Source organism: Cryptomeria japonica, chromosome 3, assembly GCF_030272615.1.
Source record: "Cryptomeria japonica chromosome 3, Sugi_1.0, whole genome shotgun sequence".
Taxonomy (NCBI): domain Eukaryota; kingdom Viridiplantae; phylum Streptophyta; class Pinopsida; order Cupressales; family Cupressaceae; genus Cryptomeria; species Cryptomeria japonica.
In genome coordinates, this window is record NC_081407.1 from 2,766,030 (window position 1) to 2,782,533 (window position 16,504).

Sequence of the window (16,504 nt, forward strand, 5' to 3'; positions counted from 1 at the left end):
TTTAATTAGGAAACACAGATAAGCCACTGCATGGGACCTCTTGTCATTTTATGACACCCTTGGTCCATCAGTAAGAATCTATCAGAGATATGTTCTATGGAGCAGCGCTGCCCAGTTGATCAAGGAGAAAAGCAGTGAAATCATGGTTTGAAGTGTTGCCTCGTTGGAAGTTCCTTGGCGCTCTCTCTCCTCCGGAACTCCGGAACCTCGAGGTTCTGAGTTTCTTTGGCTTAGCCTCTTTCTTTCCTGCGCCAGAACTCCAAGTTTCCGAAGTTCCCTTCCTTCCCTTAGCTTTTCTTCTTCCTTCCTCTCCCTGGAACTCCGGAAATCCCCAGGTTTCGAAGTTCCTAAGCCTTTCTCTCTTCAACCTCGGAACTCCGGAACCCCCAGGTTCCGAAGTTCCTTGTCCAACAACAGAGACCCCGGTCCCCGAAGTTACCCAACTACGGAGACCCCGGTCTCCGAAGTTCCCCAAGTTCCTAAGTCTTCTATCTCGGAACTCCGGAACCCCCAGGTTCCGAAGTTCCTTGTCCTTCTACCCCGGAACTCCGGAACCCCCAGGTTCCCAAGTTCCTTGCCCAACTACGGTGACTCCGGTTTCCGAAGTTCCCCTTCTCTCTTTAGCCCTTTCTCTCCCTATCCCGGAACTCCGGAACCCCGAGGTTCCAGAGTTTCTTTGAGTAGTTCCCCGGAACTCCGGAACCCCGGGGTTCCGAAGTTCCTTCCCCTTTTGCCTTCTTTCCCTAGTTCCTTCGGAACTCCAGAACCTCAAGGTTTTCGAAGTTCCTTTCCTAGCCCTCCTTTCTCCTATCCCGGAACTCTGGAACCCCGAGGTTCCGAAGTTCCTTGCTCCTTCCCTTGTTTTCTTCACTTCGGGAGTCCGAGCTTCCGAAGTCTCCGAGTTTCCTTCCGATCTGGCGACACTTCCAGATGGCGTGATCAACACTCAAGGCTTTGAATGCTCTGACAACTTTGGTGACTTATGCACTTTTTTTTGGTGGAGCCACAGGGGTGCATTTAATGTTTTTGGCAGGATATCCATCAAGGGAGGTACGGGGCCATGCTTGGTGACTTATGGCATGCTTGACTTTGGAAGGTTAGTCAATCCACCTTCTCAGGATTGCCCTTTGTGGGTATGGCTAGGTTGCTTGCATGTACAAGTCAAGTGCATGCACTTCCCTGCACCTCCAGACTGACATGCAGGGGTCATGATTACCATTGTAACCCATTTTTCTATATAAGGCCGTTAAGCCTCATTGTAAGGGGTTCTCTCCCTGCTGCTTGGAGTTTTCTTATGCTCTCCTCTTCTCTTGAAGACTTGTAATCTTTGCATTTCTGCAACTATAAGATTGGTGTTTGGCCTTATGATTAATTGAAGAACACTATTCTTGCCTTCTTTCAACCTATGTATGTTGTGTATGCTTTCTTACCTTCATCATAGGTGCATGTTGTGGCTCTTTCTCTTCATATATGCTGTGTTAACTGGTTTTCTGAGTGTGACTTTTGGGAATCCTTCTCCCCTCTTGGCATTCAGTGGATTCTAACCTTCATCTATGCATAGGGGTTACTCATATAACCGAAAGTTGTGCATCTTCAGGGTGTTTCAATTAATTACTTGTGTCACTTCGGTAGGGAGAGGAACCATCTCTTCTTGGTGCATCACCTCCTTTCATTTTAAGCAATTCTCTCTTCCCTTTCCTCTGCAAGTTGTTAGGATAGGTTTAGTAATTAGCTTTGAAGTGTTGAGTTGTTTCAACACCTGCACCTAGATAGAGAAGGAAGCCGGCCTTCTCCGGAGATTCAACCCCCTTGCGCAGGGTCCCACACCTCGGGGTTGTTTCCATGTTTCTCAAGGTTGCTGAGTTGATAGCTCAGCAAGGGTGCAAGCTTTTGTGATAACAGGACCTTCGCCTAAATTTTTACCTCCTGCCTTTCCAGCTAATGGATTGCTGAATCCCATCTTCTCAATGACATTGAGAACATAATCTATAAATTTTGCTTCATAAAAATATATAAAGGGTGTTGGTTGACTAAAAAAGTCTGTGTGTCGATTCTCTTGCATGAATCTTCACACAGGCTGTGCAATTTTTGTTATTGCATATCAGAAAAGAGCCACATCTTCACTCCCTTCCTTGCTAGTCTAGATGCCTAAAATGGAGTATTTCTTCCCAAATCTGCTGCCACAGTTTCCTCTTCCACACAATCTACTTAACTTCACAGAGTAGGATTGTAGCACTTTGATACCATGACATAGATTAGGGGAGAGTTTACAGAATAGTACGTTTCTATTTATCTCTCATTTTTGTTCATTCATATACATTACATATATTTAGTGGAATGTCCTATAGTATAGGAGGATTGTTATACCTCCAATAATCACTCCCCTAAATATGAGTTGTTTTAAACTTTTAACAACTTAATAAGTTTATACAAATAAATTAACAATACTAACAACTACAAGAATGATGTAATAGTCCAAATTCCCATAATAAGTATGTGAGTTGTTATTACAACTTACTTTACCTCATCCATTCACATTATTATGTTACGTTCTAACCCATGTGAACACTAATTCCTAACAAGAAGTGGGTTGACTTCCATTCTATTCTTAGTTTAGTCTGTGTAATGTCCCCACTTTGAAATAGAATTTAATAATAAATGATAATAAAAAAATTAAAACATTAAAAATTAAATTAAAATATAAAATAATATAATTAAATATGATTAATTAAAAAAGACATGAAAGGAAAAGTTGTGACTCCCTCAACAATGAGATATAAAAGGGAGAAGAAAACCTCATTTGAGAGGGGGAATAATTTGGAAATGAGAAGTGCAGATCTGATTTAAATAATAAGTGCAGATCTGATTATGAAAGGTTGTGTCCCTTTCAAAGGGTAGAAATAATGAAGAGTTGCACTCTTTCAAAGGGTGCTAATGGTGAAAGGGTATGTCTCTTGCCAAAGGGCATACATGATGAAGAGGTGTGACCTCTCCCTCAAATTGAGAAATATAAAGGGAAGGAATCAAAAGCATCTAGTGACATCACCATTGATCAGATCAGAATTGTTATCAAGTTACAGGCAGTATTATTTGTGTTCTTGGTGGTATGCATGGGGATATGCTTAATACGCATGCTTAATATATGAAGCTTGATAATGTTATTATGCAGAATTCAATAATACTATTAATATAGGCTGCAATACGATGACAGTCATATTTAATTTCATTACTGTGGCAGACCAGATCTGACGCATGTCAGATCTGTCTTCTTTTACAGCCACAATAGGTAGAAGTGGTGTTAATAATTTATATAGTAGGTAATTACCAAATATATTGGTAATATAATTATATATATATTCAAATTAGAATAAGGATAATAGATTTATATATGATAATGACGTTAGCAAGATTTATATTGGCTTGATATTATATTATATATATATACTTGATTATATTTTCTTAGATTATTGATATATGCGTGTCTTATCTCGTAATCAATCAAAGGAATGAATGGAGGAAGTATGTTAGGAAATTGCAGTTTACCGGTTCTCCCAAGCTAAGTAGGCCACCCCAAGGGATGGAATTGTCATAGTGGGACGTTCCTGCCTCTTGTGGGCCAAGAGGTGAGTTGTCATAATGGGACGCTGCGTGCTCTTGGGCTTAGTTGGGTTGAGCAGTTTACAGGCACCCTCTCAAAGCTTTCCTACCAAACTAAACTATGATTGGTTATAGGTAGAAAGACATGTTTATCATTCTTTGCAATATATGTGCTATTAATCCATCTATTTATTCGTCAATTCGTAAGTTTATTTAATGAATAGATTAAGTCACTCTCATAATTTGAAAAAATGATAAACTATATTATGGAATTACTAATTTAGGATGAAATTCAGGTAATCCCTAGTTGGGGACATTACAGTCCGTCACAGGACTGTTGCATGTGTATGTAATACCTTCCCTTCATGCAAATAGTAGTTGCAGGTACAATTGAAGTTCCAGATTTGTGTGAGGGTTCCATATAGTCCTCTATTCTTTTGGGGTTATAGTCCTTTTTGCTTCTGTAGCAGTTGTTGTAGTCATACTTAATCTTCAGGACAGTATGCAGGTGTGAAGGAGGTCACACTGTGAACTGGAGCTTTGTAAAGCCAAGAGGGTGATGCAATCACTTTGTATTACTGTGGATTAGTGGCATAAGGAGCCGGTGTTCACTCTCTCTAGAGTTTTCTGCCCTTGGAGGGTTTCTTCAGCAGTATTTTGTGTGTTGCAACTTGCAATACTTGTTTATTCCCACATGCTTAAGATGTTCTCTATTTTTTCCTTGATTTGCACATCATGGGGATTGACATCCATTGTAGGTGGTATCGATGCTTGTTGAGGTAGCTTGAGGGACTGGGGCATCTTTTTAAATAGTAATTGCTGATTGCTGGAGTGCAGCATAACTGCTCCACTTTACTGATAAAAAATGAGAGAAAACAATGTGATTTTGTAAAGGTTCTAATAGTGCAACCATGGAATATACCCGCTGGAAATAACTAGGCTTGCTTATGCATCAATTTGAAACAAAATTAAATCTTGGCATAATTATGGATGACAATTACCTTATGGCAGATTTGTTATAATATTCCTCGGTAATGGTTTGCAGCCCAAAATCGTAAGAGCATGTGCCCAATTAAACAACATCCTTTGAAGGACTATGCAGTTAATTCACAACATGCATTGTTTCCTTTGAAAGTAACCATGTTAAGATAAAGTCTGTAGTCATACCTTGTGTTGGTCTTTGGGTGCAAACGACCAAGCCTTGGTTTGATAAGTGTGTCATAGATTTCAGTGTCCTTACTTGCGAAATACACAATATTGATTTTGACCTCAGGGTACCAAATTACTTTACAGGTCCCAATCATAATGGTGAAATAATGCCACAAAAGGCTAAAGGATCATTATAAACATTGTAGTGGTGGGGAGTCAGATTTAAAAAAGAATGATGGAAATCAAAACAAAGTTTAAATGTATAACTGTATATAACTTTCTTCCAATGATTATCCTATATATACATAGATGAAAAACTCGCTTGTAACTTGTTGTTGGGTTGGAAACCCTTGCGAGTCACTCGTGTGTTTATTTGCAAATGATTTTTTACTAAAATTTGCCACGATTCTTTGCTCAAAAAACAGCCAAAAATTGTGATTTTTACTTCTTTCACTTGCCGGATTAGAGTACTCATAGGTCAGAAACCCTAGAGAGTCACTTGCGGGTTTACTTGCAAATGTTTTTTACTAAAAATCGCTGTGATTCTTTGCTCAAAAAATTGCTGAAAATTGCAATTTTTACTTCTTTTACTTGCCAGATTAGGTTTTAAATTTCTATGTTATCGGTTCATTAGGAAAACCCCTTGGATCCAAATACACTAAGAGTGGCTTCGTTGCCATTTTGACCCCAGTATAAGCTTATGCTTCCCGCGGATACCGCACTACACAAGAGAGCAAGTTTAAAGGCAATTGATGGTACTTTAATTCCGCTACTCTCCATGGTTGTAAATCAACATAAATGTTGTCAGTGGAATTGGGCTCCTGATAAAGCTCTTTGTCAGACTAGTTCCGCACAATGCCGAGTGCGGCACACATTTTCTTATGCAAGAATATTGCCACTAGACGTGACTTGGCCGCGTCTGTGTAATTTTCCTTGATGTTAGCCGTGTTGCATTTTTTTTATTTAAATATTTAAGAATTTGCATACTTTAGTCATCGATTTTCTAGATTTTTTGTTCAATTTTTGTATTAATTATATTTTTTATATTATTAATATATGCAATATTTACTTTTCAATAATAATTATATATATATCTTCATTCAACTTTATCTCCATCATTTTCTTTTAGCTTTATTTTAATTGTTCTCTATCTATTGATTTTTTCAAATTTTATTTTTATTTTTGCTTCCATCTTTCTAATGCATCAAAAAGAAATCTTATGTTCAAAGTTTGTTATATGTTGATATGTTCTATTATTTTGAAATATAGTCTACACCATCTATTCATTTTTTGATTGTTTAAATGCATGAACGAGTATCTTTGAATATCAAGACATTGCAAATCCCCACACAAAAATGTATTAGGTCGGTTCCTAACGACTATTGGAAAATGACAAGAGTTAGTATGGTGTTTTCAAAGAATGTTTTAAGAAATTATATATTTTCAAATGTTCGAAAAATTTGCTGAGATATTGCTGATTTTTTCTCGAGTTTTTTGGCGAGTCCCGAGTTTGTAAAAACTTTGGGGCAGCCAAGTCATCGTCGAGTCCGAGTTTTTCAACTACAATCCTATCAGATTCCCAAATATCTGCTGACTTAAAATAGTAGTGTTTGTCGGCTTCACCAAGCTATATATCACACTATTCACTAGAACCACCTTTTGCATGTACCAAAGCATAACATTGGGATGCAAGAATAGACATTGGAGGAAGGAAGTCTTTAATGATATTTAGGTCCTTAGTGGAGCCTCCTCTTGCATGCGATTTAATGTAATCTCAAGTATGACTTATTAAAATTTGAGAGAGATTTTGTGATTGAACACATACATATCCTTGAAATTAACTCCCCAAAGAAGAAGAAGAAGAAGAAAATCTTTTAACATCCATGAGGCTAAACATTAAATAGCCTATGGGACAGTCAGCCTTGTCATCTTCAACTCTTGCCATCTTCGACTTTTGCAGTTCAGTTCTTTTTCTATACAAGATGATGATGAGCTCCCCCAATTTCTCAACAGGCCCCAATGCTATTCATTAATATTGCTTAAAGTTAAACGGTAATATTATTTTAATTATTGTGGTTACCAACTTATCACTGAGTATTGTTCTACCTGTATGCTGTTTATGTGACAAGGTACAGTAGAAGTTATCTTTATGTACAATATATCTGCAAATTGAGATAGCACGTTTCTTACACAATCACATGAAATATCGTTATCTCACATTGGACAATGATGGATTAAAGTCCCCACTCTCCTGGTTTATTCAGCATGAGTTATTAATCTTAAATAGGATTTCTATTTTTGCATGCAACATCTAGACTCTAGATTTCATTCTAGTTACTAAGAACTTCAGCCTGGATGCATCTTTATCTTCTAAGTTATGTGCATGGAATCCATTATTAGTCAATTGTGTTGCAGGTTTACTTGGAGCTCAGAAACTGGGGTACTCTACTATTACTCATGATTCTAGCGAAGAGAAAGAAATCAAAGATGCAAGAGGAAATGATGAAATTGATACAGAACAAAGAGAATTACAGCCACAAGGTGTGGACCCTAGGAAGGGATGGGGTTTTCGTGGTGTTCATAAGGTTTTTCACTTTTCATTTTCTTTAATCTTATATTTTGGCTGTTAAGTGAAATTGGCATTCATCCAAAGAGCTCAAGGGAATGCATCATCACCCTTGGGTTAGAGAAAAATCCACTTCTACAAGATTCATGTATATGTGCTAATTCCAACATTTCTTGTTAATGTATTGGGTGTTTTCTGCAGGCCATTATTTGTGGAAAAGTGGGACAAACACCAGTACAGAAAATATTGAGGAATGGTCGAACTGTGACTATCTTTACTGTAGGAACAGATGGTATGTTTGACCAGAGGACGATTGGAATGGACAGAGCCAGCAAACCATTGCAGTGGCACAGAATTGCCGTTCACAACGAACAACTTGGAGCATACGTTGTTCAGCAATTGATTAAAAAGTATGTAAGATTTGGATTTTAATGACTTGTATTTATCTGGATTCTGAATGGAAGCCTTCATATTTGGTTAAGGTAAACTAGTTTTTGATTAAGGATCGTTGTAAGTTTTGTCTATGAAACAAATAAATTGGAAATGTCAAACACTTCAAAGGCACTTCAGTATTTTAGAGTATGTAGTAGTCTGTATTTTTACTAGAGGTTAGTTTTCCTTGTGTGTTCACGGATGGTTTGATGCTTTGGATCAGTGCATGTGTGTATGTTGAAGGAGATATTGAAATGAGAGTCTACAATGATAACATCAATGGCCAAGTTAGGAATGTTCCAGAAATTTGCATTCGACGTAATGGTATGTAAACTTCTCTCCTGGTTTAGCAAATTAGCTAGCTTGTTTTATCCTCTATTTGAGCAATTGGTGAAATATACATATAACAAAACCCTTTCACATTGTTAAGTAGGATACAGATTGCACCTTTTGTAGTAATTTGATCCTTCGTCACATTCAAGACAATATGCTACTTGAGATTTTCTTCCTGTGTGAATTTTGAATTCCATTACATTTAGGTGAGAACTTGATTACATCTCTTGATGGAGCTTTGGTTGTGAGGGGAAGTGAAAAGTTATCTTCTTCAAAGAGCTGCGTTTTGTCAATTTTGGTTTTCCCTTACTGGTTGATGATTTTTGTGTTTGATTTTCTTTTTTAGTTATATTTGGTTTTGAATTTCATGTGGAATTTGTTTTCGGCATTTCAGTACTCTAAAAGAGAGTTTTTAGGGTGGGGTTTGTGTTCATGGTAGTCCTTTTGGGGGAATTAATTTAAAATCTAGTGTGGAGGAAGCATTCAATATGAAGCATTGTCCACCTTCTTAGTACACAGCTTTCCTGTCATATATGTAGGGGCTGCCAAACACAATTCCACATACATTCATAGGCACAACATCTAGAACCACATCATCAACAAATTTATGGTTAACAACAAACTTCAATCCCCATTGCCCATTTGTGGACAATTGAAAATCTTTTTTGATCCAGCCCAAAGCATAAGGCTTGGGGTGTTGATAAGTTTCAATTCCAAAATTTTCAACCAAATCTTGTGAAATAAGGTTTAGCTTGGGAATAAGAACTGAAAAATACATCATCTTTAACATTCTTGATTTGTATCTTAATGCTAAACAACTTTGAATGCTCATTTTCTTTTGGTGACAAAGGTTAAAGTAACCCTCTTTGTAGTGCGTGATGATTTAGAATCAAGCTTTGAACTTATTAGCAAGTGAATTGGTTCCTGCAATTATTTCTTTGACTTGCCCCATGGGCATCGATGTGAACTTGCAACAACGGGATAAATCATAATGTGGCAGGTGATTTTCCTCTGCTTTTGAGTGGATAAGCTCCCTCGTATGACGGGTTTTTGTTACTTTTAACCAGAAAGTATAGAAAGGAAACAAAAAGGAAAAATAACAAAAAAAAAAGAAAAGGTTATGTGTAAAACTAAATAAAAGAACAGAGTTTAATCCCCCACATTTTATTAAAAATGAACGAAGGTTAACTTTTTGTGCTCACTCAAATCTACAAGGAAAAGCAAAAGAAATGGTTTCATCTTAGATGTAAGAACCATAGTTATGAGACTTGGACTCGACATAGACTTGGCAAGCTGATTTTTGACTTGGTGCAAAAACTCAGCAAAGACTTGGCAAACTGAAAAAAATGAAGAAATTAAGAGGTTTTTAAGGATTTAAAACTTGTTTCATGCACCCTTTAGTAATAAACCTTACAGATACAATAACATCATCAAATAGAAGCTAATTTGATCACATAAAGTATACATTGATCACATAAGTATAAACACAAATTGTAGCTGAAGGAAATGCCACACTTATATATATTAATATTGTCAAATGTATACAACGCTCATGGAATATGAAATCCATGGGTTCAAAATAAATATCAAAACTAAAATTATAAGTCTAAAATGGGTGATGATGTAGCCATGATATTTGCTTGTCTCAATGTTTGGTGTTTATATTCAAGCGAGTAATTTATTTGTAATTTTTTTTGAAGCCTTCAATACTGCATCTTTTGTTGACAAGCTCATTAACAAAGAAGAGTGGTTAAGTAAAAAGATAAATGGTTATGTTTTATTTTGACGTTAGCTAGGATACTAATAGATGAGATTCTTCTATGAGTTGTCTATGCAAGGCATGATCGATACATTTGGCATTATGAAAATGGCATTTCTTGCCAACTATGACTTAAGTTAAATTCAATAGTACAAGGACTGTGGCATGCCAACTTTGCCTTTGGCAGTCCTTTATACTAATCAAGTTCTCCGATATATGAAACACAATAATCCTTGATTGTGGCTTTGACTGTGAATATACAGATATTTGCAACAAGGGATATGTATTTTATAGATTGTTATGTTCATGATTCATCATTGGTCTATTACTTGCTTAGACTTATAGTTTGATGGAGGTTTGGGGGCAGCACCAAAATGGGGTTGAGGGTAGAACTCCTTGTAGGGGTTTGCGGACAACATCCTTAGTGAGGTTGAGGGGCAGCGCCCTTTGTGGGGTCTGTGGGCAGCACCCTTGGCGCGTTCCCTGTTGCGATATAGGGCAGGGTCAATGGGCGGAGCCCTCGCCTCCAAACCCAAATGAAGACCTTCAAAACCACACAAACCTTCATAGTGCACACGATTTTCATATTTTTGTTTCAAATCCTATATGGGCATGTCTAAATCAAAAAAGCATTGAAATTTTGTTTGTTAAAAAAAAAATCAAAATGGCCCAGTCTTTAGGCCTAGACTTCTCCAGACTCGGTGAGTTTGGGAAAGATTCGGCTGAGCTTGAGGCCGAGTCTCCCAGACTCTGCTATCTTGACTCACCTCGGACTTGTCGAGTCTTGGCGAATTTGGGCAAGTTCATTACTATGGTAAGAACCATACAAAATCCCACAAAGAATGATGAGACACAAAGATCCTTCTTATTTCTCCAAAAAGAAGGCAGAAAGATCTCCTTCTTGTTCCTTGGACCAGGCTGTGCAAAACTACAAAAAAAATCCCTTTACAATTGAGATTTTAACGATATCAAGCCCAAATGAAGACCTTCAAAATGACCTAGACCTTCATGGGGCACACCATTTTCATGTGTTTTTTTTTAAATCCTAGATGGGCATGTCATAAATAAACAAGCATTGAGATTTGTAATTAAAAAAAAATAAAAAAATATTGGTGGGTCTTTGGGTTGGCACTCGCCAAGGCTTGGTGAGTCCGAAGAGTCTCTAGACTTAGTGAGTTTGGGAAAGACTTGGAGGTCGAGTCTCCCAAACTCAGCCAGCTTGGCTCGCCTCGAACTCGCCAAGTCTTGATGAGTCCAAGCGAGTCGCATTATACTCTGGTACTAACTCCACGGGACTGAAGATTCATGTTTCTACAACAGGGAAAAGGAGCTTGATGTTGCTTCCTAGTGAGAAATTGGAGCAAAGAACTTGTATTTTTTGCACGGAGGGAAGCCCTCACATCAAACGTCTTTTACTCAATGTAGGAAGATGGCTAAAATTGAGATTGCCAAATCTTCTATCCAAAGAGTAGTGGATGAATTAGTTTTGACTGCAAGGGCCTTTTGTTTATGTGTGGTATTAACTCATTGAAACATTTTTTCAACCCCTGATGCATGAGCAACAACTACACCATTGCAAGTCTTGTCTCAGACTCTCAACTAAGATAGTTTCTGTAATGTTCCCTTTTTTGCAGACACGGATTTTTGGATGATTAGCCTATCATTTCAGACCCTCGTAGGCTAATGAGGATGGTTAGAGGGTTTCTAGAGGTTTGTATCTTCTCCAGTGTTTTGTATGCTTCGGTTTGGTCTTCGTTTGGCATCATTTGGACTTCATTTGCTATAGATTTGCCACACTTACTATTTATAGTAAGCCATAAGTTGATTTAGAGGGGACCTTTCTGTTTTTAGAAAGAGCATATGGTCACATGGGGAAAAGCAGGATGGACTCCTATTTGTGACGACATAACAAAATGTTAAGTATTTTGGGAGTTATTAATATTTTAGTGGCCAAATTAATATTAAATCATTAAATGGCTTATTATAAAGTTATAATTTCACTTGAGGGTTGAATCATCATTGAACGGGGGCCATTATTACAATTAATTATGGGGTCCAATATTATTGAGAATAAAAATGATTTCCTAAGTTTTAACGTAATAACATTTTAAATGTTATTTTAAATGCTTTTGGAGGAAATCGAACCTCATGAGGAGATATAAGTCTTTGCAAATGAAATCGAATTCATTATGTGATTGTTATTTCTTTCAACTTGATATTGGAGAGCATTGGGATTTGGAAAGACCAAGGGTTTCTGCAAGTTTTCAGAGCTTTTTGGCATTGGAGTGCGTAGCTACCTGAGGTGGTGAAATATCTTCCGACGGTTGCTTTTGAGTTGGCTGTAACCAGCAGTCAAATTTGTGCAAATTGGAGAAAGATCGATCAAGGTTTTTGAGCAGATTTTTTGTGAAGTGCAGAATAATTATGGGGCTTTGTTAATTCAACGTTGGGCACAGAGGTTTATTGTAGCAGACCATATCATTCAGCCAGGTTCTTGATGTATTTGTAATGCATTGATCTTATATATATGTTGCTGTTGTAGGTGCCATTAATCTGAAATATTATTGAATGATAAGAGTCCAAGTAACTACTTGTTCATTGTAATTGATGATTGCAAATAATTAAGGAGATGGATGTCGCAGCTCTCTATATGATCTTATATCTATATTCATTATGTTTGTAGTTCGCATGCCAAATGTTTGTCTTTATGTCTGCTGGCTGTAATCGCACATTACACCTTTGAAAGTCATGTATATGCATTGGAGGGGTTAAATAGAAGTTATTCATGCATTATACTTCAAGCCTAGACATCCCAGGGATCATTTGCAGTCAATTTTGATGCTGTGTTGTCACCCAAACAATATTATATGAGACTAGAACTCAGACCAGCAAACTGAGTGTTTGTATGTGAAGTGTTTGATATTATTCCTTGAGTTGGATTCCATCGTTTTCACACCTATATTAGCAAGGAATATTACAGGTTAATACTCTTAAAGAAGTCTGAAGTTTTTCATCAGTCATATGCCAAGTAAAAACTGCATAACATGCAAGTTATACTAGCAGTCCAGACTGCATAACACGCAGGTTATACAAACTGAAACAAAGAACAGTAAGTACAGACTGCAAGACAAGTGCTTGACAATATTCCTTGGAGCTCAAATCATCACAGCAAGGTCAAATTTACCAAGGGATATTACAGTTTCTCACTGTAATGATGGTCATATTCAACTTTTAAGTTGTGCTCTAGCAACTGACTTATTGACAGGAGGTTCTTAGTGAGCTTGGAACATATAGAACCTTAGTAAGCCAACATTATGAGTTTTGAGTGACTCTGAAATATCTTCAATCCCCTATGCTTCATAGGATGTATCATCACCAAGGGAAATTTGCTCATATGAAGCTGATGGGATGAGACTATAAAATCACCCTTGTTCCCCTAGAGATTGTTTTTGTGGCTTTAGCTAGCTAGATTTACTATTTGCAAAGGAATTGTATGAACATTCCTGGAGATTGTCTTTTATTTCCACAAATGAGACACTTTTTTGTGTAGAAGAGTTTTCTTGTTTGAATTTTGATGAATTTGATAGACCATTCTAACTTTCAGGTTTCTTTCCCTTCTGTTTAGAGGCAAGGGCCTGATTGTCTTCATAGTCTAAGGTCTCATCATGAATTGTCTCTTCTTGTTGAAACAAATTCACCAAGTCTTCAAAATATGGCATTTTGCTAGCCACATTGAAACATGTAACAAACACGTGAAATGAAGGGGCAGCACTCTCAAGACAATGTGTACAAGAGAGTCATCTATCTTCCCCTGAAGCTTGCAGTGATGTCTTAATCTTTGCAAATCTTCTGAAAAAAAATATTTAGTTTTCACCACTTTGTGTTTGCAAACAATGTAACTGCGAATGAAGAATTTGATTTTTATTTTTCATTGAACAACATAATGAGTTTGGCCTTTTAATTCCCTTATTGTACCAATTTTGATTAGCAATGGCTTGTTCAGTTTTGGTGGTATGTTACAGAAAAAGTATAACACAAATCTTGAAACTCAAGTTGAGTTTGCAATTTGGTTTTCTAGGGAGTATAATTGTTTCCTCTCAAACCCCAAGAGGTAGGGAATATTGTTCTGGGAGTAGTGGAAGACATTGTTTAGGATTTAGGGGGTCCTTATTTATCCAACCAAAATTTCACCCTTAATTATCCTAAACAATTTACAGGGTTGATACCAGAATGTTGTTACTGTAGCTATTTTAGGTGTTAGATGTAGTAAATCAACATGACGACATAATTTATAAATGCAAATTACAGGCATTATTAGCACTGAATTTTGTGATGTGTACCTAAATTACTTCAATGAGAATATAGATACGTTTTTATTACCTATTCTACAGCGGGATTTGTACCTAAATTACTTTGGTGGTTTTTTGGTTATTATTGCTAAATTACTTTGGTCGTTATGTCCAGGTATAATCCGTCTAATTAATGGATCAGAACCAGTTAAAGAGTTTTCTTTTGAAGGACTGGGTATGATATTTAAATAGCTTTTTTTCAATATGTAAATTTTCCTTTCATAATTGTAGTTTTATGTGTTGTTGGGTAAAATGCATCACTTCTTGAAATGGGAAATTTCCTTTTCTATTTTATTTTATGTATTTGCACATTTGATTAATGAATTCACTGCTGCTCGGTCTTATACTACTGGAAACAGGGGAAAACTTATTCTAGTGGTGCCATAACACTATTGTGTATAAAGGTTGGGGAGTCTCAAAAGTATCTCGCAAGATTTTCATGTCAAGGAACTTTGGATCCATGTCAAATGGAGCTTTCCTCCTACATGCTATATTTATGCAAATCTTATGGAATATTCAATATCTAAGTATTTGTTACTTAAATGGCAAATTCTTGTAGATGTGATAATGTTAGGTTGGTTTAAGATATTATCATGCCATTCAACTTAGTTTCTGTAGGGATTTTGAGAGCTACCATCAGCTGCTGTGATATTATAGAGAAACTCTTATTGAATTGCTCATTTGTTAGAGACTTGTGTGAAACAATGGTCAAGAAATGGCATTTTATTGCTTCCTCATGTTTTGCTTCTGCATTGATGCTCGCCATCTCATTATTGTAGATTGTATATTCATTATAGTTCCCATCTCTGAAACAATCAAGAAATTGTGAACAAGCAAATAGTTCTATTTCTTGGAAACACTATCCTGAGCGGATTATGTTTTTGAACAAACAACAAATAGAGAAATTCATGAGGATTATGTTTTTGAACAAACAACAAATAGAGAAATTCATGAAAAGATGAGATTGATTTCACATATTAAGGTCCTTGCTAATATATATGTTTGCAATTATTGAAGATGTTGCATTTCTCTGAATTTTTTTGAGGCCATAATTTTTCACAATGCATCTTTTTGCTTGCGGGGATTTAGCATATGGGGTTGAGGAGAGCATTGATTCGTTAGATTATGTGAATCATGTTAAAATCTTGTCAAATAGTGGCCTGGTTTGATTATAGAAACTTTAATTTTTTTAACTTCGTATTGTGTGTATGGTATTCACATGTATCAATCATAAAAGAAAATAAGAGAGGATTTAGTACTAGGAAAGACTGAGTATGATGAATAAATGTAATAAAATACCTATCTCAACATTTGAAGGATTTTTTTTTTAATTTTTTTATATTGAACAAAGCAAATTTACAAAAAAACAGGAGTTAGCTGAATGAGATTTAAATTATGGACTCTCAAGGATGAAAACGATTATACATAAGGCTGAACACCAGAACAAACAAGAGTTAAACCTTGAGCTGAAACAATTTACATATGTCAAGATTGTTGCTGTTTTGAAACTGTTTAATCTAGTCTTGAATTTGTAATGGTTGATCCATGGCCATTACATTCTTAGATTTTTTACAGCTACAAAAACAAAAAACAACTTAAAAACATATGTCAGAGAAAAGCCTTTAGTGTCCCAGTTTCTTGAAAATAGTTGCTAGAGAACACAGAAATATATCTGGCTGTCCAAAAATGTTTTAACGTCACTTGTTAATTGAATTAGCAGTCACATTATTATGTAGACCAGAACCAAATGCAGCTTCTTTCCAATTCAACTTATGATGAAGAACAATAGAATTTTTTTCTAAAAGTAGCATTCTATTGTTTTATGACAAACAAGCAAATCCCAAAAGATATGTCTCATATTTTTAGTACATAAGAAAGACAATTAAAAGACTGAATCATAATGCATTCCAATCTATCTCCTACAGGTAGCTTATAATGTAAAACTTTCCAGGCCAAAATTTTTTGTGTATCCATATCAGTTTTTGATTTCCATATTTGTGCACTCATTTTTGGTCATTTTTTGGAGTTAAACTTGCATTTCCAAGTATGACTGAAACGAGGAATGATATTCCAATGCCACAGATTGAAAATGTGTAGAAGATATTTGAAATGTGTAGATGACAACCATCTCCAATCCTTAAAAAGTTTGCATTACTTGGGAATACAAATTTTTATAGATAACTTAAGAGGTACTAATGATTGCACACATATTAGAAATTGTTTATACTTGCAGTTCAACCCATATTGTTCTTTGATTTTTTGTAGCATCCTTTCGAGGGTCTTGAATGAAGATAGTAAATGAGAATTACCATAGTGATC

At 36.2% G+C, this 16,504-nt stretch overlaps 1 protein-coding gene across 1 annotated transcript in view; it reads left to right on the plus strand.

The window, feature by feature from the left end:
• The window catches only part of LOC131041173 (single-stranded DNA-binding protein, mitochondrial), a 74,927-nt gene extending 60,005 nt beyond the window's left edge, over positions 1-14,922 (plus strand). The window contains exons 3-7 of the mRNA XM_057974166.2: positions 7,162-7,331; positions 7,514-7,722; positions 7,968-8,068; positions 14,301-14,360; positions 14,545-14,922. Coding sequence (XP_057830149.1) covers positions 7,162-7,331; positions 7,514-7,722; positions 7,968-8,068; positions 14,301-14,360; positions 14,545-14,561 — 557 coding nt within the window. The 3' untranslated portion in view covers positions 14,562-14,922. The remainder of the gene's footprint in view (positions 1-7,161; positions 7,332-7,513; positions 7,723-7,967; positions 8,069-14,300; positions 14,361-14,544) is intronic.
• The last annotated feature ends 1,582 nt before the right edge of the window (positions 14,923-16,504 follow it).